We start from the raw sequence: 4,729 nt of genomic DNA on the forward strand, positions 1-4,729 counted from the left end.
GCGCGTCATTATTCACATACGTAAGCGTAATATTGTATAAACAATAACGAGCAGCAGCTGCTGCTGCTGCTGCAGAGGTTCTAAGCAATCAGCATAAGGCCTTGGCTCGAAACGACCAAGACGACTGAGACGACGACGACGACGAAAAAAACGTCGTTGCTTAAAAACCAAACTTTGACCTAAATGTCGCTGACGAAAAAAAAATTGCACACACACGCTTGAGCGTCTAATTCGTTCTCGGCGTATGCTAATACAGCCAATAAAAGCATTCATTGAAAACACAAAATTTGACTCATTCCCGATGCCGAGAACTTCGAAGGTCGCGCGGCACGCAAAATGAAGAGCGAGAGAGAGAAAACATTTTTTCGGCTATTCTCTTTGTCTAGAAGGCCCGAATGTATTTATGTTATATTGATGTGGCCAATGACTAACAATGAATGAATGCGTTGATGTTTTAACGCGTCAGAGACTATGTATATTTCGTAAGGACCGAGCACCACGGTAGCCTCGCACCAACGATCCTGATCCGCCACCGAAACATCTGCCTAATTTCTGCGGTAGTGGTAGTAGTAGTAGCGCCCCCGAGGTCGACCGGAGACTGATCGCTTCTCCCCTTTAATAAGCCAATATTCATCGCGTTAATATTCCTGCGCGTGCGACTTTGATATAACTGGAAGCGATGTCCTTTGATTTGCTGCTTCATTATAATGTAATTCATGAGATGAGTATCGATGCTGCTGCTGTGAATTAATTTTTTTTTATGTAATCAATTACGCGAATAACTTCAAGGATAAAATCTTCGATATTTCCGATACACGGAAATTTGAAGAAAGATTCTTTTATTCTGGAATTCCAATTTGTCGCTGTGTGGACGTGTATAGACTGTGTTTTTTTTTTTATTATAACGTGAATCTTTACATCAAGCATTCAAAGTATAAAAATGCATTAAATACTATAAGTACGATAAAGAATTTTCAAATGGATGTACATGCGAAATGAAATTATTTATGAAATATCTTATTTATCTAAAATTCGTGAAATATATTCAATTTATCCTTGGTAAGGTGCCGGTGGACCGTACATGGCCTGACCGTACGAGCCCGTTGTATCGGCCGATGTACCGGACGACGTCGACGAAAGACCCAAGAAGGCCGAGAGCAAATTCACTCCGCTGGCTATGATCTTTTGAAATGCCTTGGTAAATCCCTCGCCCGATCCTCCACCCGCTGGAGGCTTCATTACAAAAATTTAAAAAAAAGTAAATTTCATTCGGCATAGATGCGCATACATAATTATAAATAATGCAATAGTGTCTGCAATATAATTACTCCGTAAGCTCCGTAGTTTTGCGCCTCGGCCGAATCATAGTCGTCGAGGCTCGGCCGTGGAGTCGGCTTCGGCCTCGGTGATTGCGGTCGGAACGCATTGATCGACTTTCTTTTACTCGTGCGTTTTTTATTGGAATTGTTGAACGTCGCGGGTGCGGGTTGATTCTTTTTCGGCGGCTCGATCAGGGCGATTTGGGCAGTCGACGGTGGCCCGTAAGCAGCCGGGGGATATCCACCTCCGGGGCCGTTGCTCAAGCCGGCGCTAGATTCGCCACTGGCCCCAGCGCTGAATCCACTCGAGGCGCCAGTGATCACCTGACTCACCAATTTGCCGACGTCTATTTCCGAGTCCGGTCCACTGAGCTCCTTGAATCGGTTTTCGAAAGATAGAAAGCATGAGTAGTTTAAGGACAGACGCGAATCGATAAATGTATAATACGTACTTTACTGAGTATCGCAACGGTGGACGATGTTAGCGATGCTATAATCGACATTCCATCTCTTTCCTGTGAAAAATATTTTAAGAATGAATTTTTGAGTAACGAAATTAACGTGCGCTCCAGGATTTAGCCCGTTATTACCTCGCTAAAATATCCTAAAAAAGAGGCGAGAATTTTCCCCAGTGGAAAAGCCCTTGGTCCATCCTAGTGAATACATTTTTTTAAATATTTCATTTGTAAATTTTTCAATGAATTGTTTTACATACTCCACTGTAAGCCGACGATAAAGGTCCAACAAGAGGCCCCAGAACAGGTCCAATTATAGGTCCTATAATCTGAACTAAAGGTCCTAAAAAAGCCCCACTATCACTGCCCATTCCGTCTTTACCCTAAATTTGAATTTTTATATGATTTTGACGTGTTTCTGTGTAAAAATAAATTCATATTTCGTCTTTGGTAGAATTGTTCAACATTTTATCGCTAGTTTCGACCAATGAAAAGAAAAGGCCTCAACAATTAAATCTTATTTCATTTCTCTAAACCACGATTTGACTTATATACAATTATTTTAACTTTACCACTTGCAGGTTTACTGAAGTAAAGAGTCTCGCCATTTAGTGCTAGAAGCTTAAAGTATTATTTCCGTATCTGAAGTAGTTGAAAATTGGTCTAAATTTTTTTAAACAGTCGCATTGTTATTTTTAAATTATTTTAAATTACATCAATATTTTTAACTTAACTGTACCAATAAATCGCAAAAAGCCAATTAATATTAATGTATGTTAAGAATATTTTAAATGGTGATTTTTTAATCATGAGGCCATTATTAACGTTAAGCAATTCAACCAAGAGTATAAAATAAATACATACTAGTAATAAAGTTTGTAAAAGAGGTAACGCTATTCCAACGATATCTGGTCCCGCAACTCCACTCTCTGGGTCTGGCTACAAAATACATTAAAATTTTTCCTATATTCAAATTAGACCATATGTTATTTTCTAGAGTATTAGATTTAATGTATAAGATTACTTCCAAAAGTCCTTGAATTAAAGGAACAGCTGCTGATAAAATTTCCCCCAAATCGGTGTCTGACTCGGGCTGAAATTGAAAAAAAGTTAAAAATATATGTTTAATCAAATTTTACGAGTACTCACATCACTGATATCCTCAAGAATTGGAATAAGCAATGGTATCAAATCTGCTAATGAACCTAATGAACCCTGGTTTCTGTCATCCTATAATAAAAATCGACTTTAATCAATATTACGTTGCTTTTTAGACATGTTTTTATTAAATTATATTACATAATCTTGATCAAAGCCAAAACCATCGTCGTCGAAAATGTCATCAAAGTCTGACTGCTTTTGAGGTTTTTCGTTTTTCTTTCTTTTTTTATTGGGCTTAGGCTTATTAGAAATGTCTTCGTCTTCTTCATTCTCTTCTTCATTTAAAACGGGCTCTGATATATCTTTACCTACATTCTCATCAACAGTTAACTAAATTTGGCCAAATTACAATTTTTAAATGGATAATTTTTAATTATATTTTCTAAGTCTAAATAAATTAAAGTTTTGAATCACCTGTGTAAAATTCGATTTCAAATACTTTTTACCAACTTGTGTAATTATATTTGCAATATCTGGCATCACGTTATTTTTATCGGGTAAAAGAAACGTTTTAACAAGAGTATTTATGAGCGAAGGTGGAGACTTTTCACTTTTCTTATTCTTCGTCTTGGAAACTTTCATTTTTGCCGGTCGCCGCGTTGTTACCTCTTCATCGCTCATAGTTGCCAAGTCGAAATCTACGAGTCAAAATGGTATGATAAATCAACTAGACAATAACAATATTAAGATGAACCGTTACCTTCCTTTCTTTTTCTAATAATATTTGATCCTTCGCGTTGCTGGTATTTTTGCTGTTGATTTTTCGATCTTTTCTGGCGCGATAAAGTATCCTCTTGCTTAAATACAACTGTAGCTTCTATTGGAATGGTAACTTCACCGGAATGATTTTGATTTTTCGCACTTGCTACTGCGTAAAGTTTTGGATCATTTTTCAACCAATTTACCACATCTGTATACAATTGGTCGAGATTGTGATCCAATTCACCGCTTTCATTCAAAATCGCTATAGGTTCTAGTTTGTTTTTGTTATAAGGTGAATGTCTATAACTTGGCGTCGTTAAGATATTTTTTTGAAAATTTTGCGTGGACGTGTCCCTTTTTTTATGCATAATTGTATTTTTAAATCGATTCTTTTCTCTTTTTAGTTCTTTCATAGCGTGATTGAGAATATCAATCGCATTCTGTAGTTTCTCTATATCTTGAGAATTAGTATTATCGTGGTTGGCATTTTTAATGGTTAAATTCATTTCGTAAACTAATAATTTAATCATGATAGAAATAAACGTAATTAATTCTACTTTACTGATTTTAAAGTTTAAAAGCGAAGGAAGTTCTAAGAGACCAGCAATTTTTTCTTCCGTCGATAGCTGTTTCTTCACCGGTACGGAAAAAACAACTCCTATCAGTACGAAGCACATCAATGGTATCTTCATTGTTTGTGTACTGGAAACAATGTAATAACAATTAAGTATTGATGTAACAATGTATGTTACGCAAAATACAAAAATGTCAGCAACGACGTGCACTTTAATAATATAGAATGGAAGTAATGTTTAATTCCGTACCATTTTTTGTACAGTATTCAGTGCAATCACAATTTGCATAACCGCACTCGTTTTAATTACACTTATAATGACGTAATTAATTTTTACCTTCTCAGATGTAGCTGCAGCCGCCGATGATCGAACTACGCACTTGCACTTTTATCGTGATTCTAGATGTAAGACTTTTTTTATCATATTCCAAACAAAGTCCATCATTTTCTTTCGTATCCATTCACTAATATTGATTGGCATTTTTAATAGCTTCGAAATCTCCCACGAATCTTAAACC

At 36.5% G+C, this 4,729-nt stretch overlaps 1 protein-coding gene across 1 annotated transcript; it reads right to left on the reverse strand.

The window, feature by feature from the left end:
• Positions 1 to 1,050: 1,050 nt before the first annotated feature.
• LOC106655994 lies at positions 1,051 to 4,329 on the reverse strand. The gene is made up of 11 exons (XM_023461599.1): positions 3,636 to 4,329; positions 3,350 to 3,573; positions 3,074 to 3,265; positions 2,924 to 3,004; positions 2,799 to 2,867; positions 2,639 to 2,713; positions 2,035 to 2,157; positions 1,910 to 1,972; positions 1,772 to 1,834; positions 1,329 to 1,694; positions 1,051 to 1,233 (listed from the first exon to the last, which is right to left on the reverse strand). The coding sequence occupies exons 1-11, from the start codon at positions 4,327 to 4,329 to the stop codon at positions 1,051 to 1,053; spliced, it is 2,133 nt and encodes a 710-aa protein (XP_023317367.1).
• Positions 4,330 to 4,729: the final 400 nt, after the last annotated feature.

The sequence above is a fragment of the Trichogramma pretiosum genome, unplaced genomic scaffold (assembly GCF_000599845.2).
Source record: "Trichogramma pretiosum strain Unisexual culture from Peru unplaced genomic scaffold, Tpre_2.0 scaffold4, whole genome shotgun sequence".
Classification (NCBI taxonomy): domain Eukaryota; kingdom Metazoa; phylum Arthropoda; class Insecta; order Hymenoptera; family Trichogrammatidae; genus Trichogramma; species Trichogramma pretiosum.

Bases quoted from the DNA above. Each gene is read 5' to 3' on its own strand.
- LOC106655994 (XM_023461599.1), bottom strand. From the start codon at position 4,329: ATGAAGATACCATTGATGTGCTTCGTACTGATAGGAGTTGTTTTTTCC. The intron at 3,266-3,349 runs GTGATTCAAAAC...GGCCAAATTTAG, and splicing joins TGAAATCGAATTTTACACAG to TTAACTGTTGATGAGAATGT. The intron at 1,835-1,909 runs GTAATAACGGGC...TATTTTTCACAG, and splicing joins TTTTAGGATATTTTAGCGAG to GAAAGAGATGGAATGTCGAT.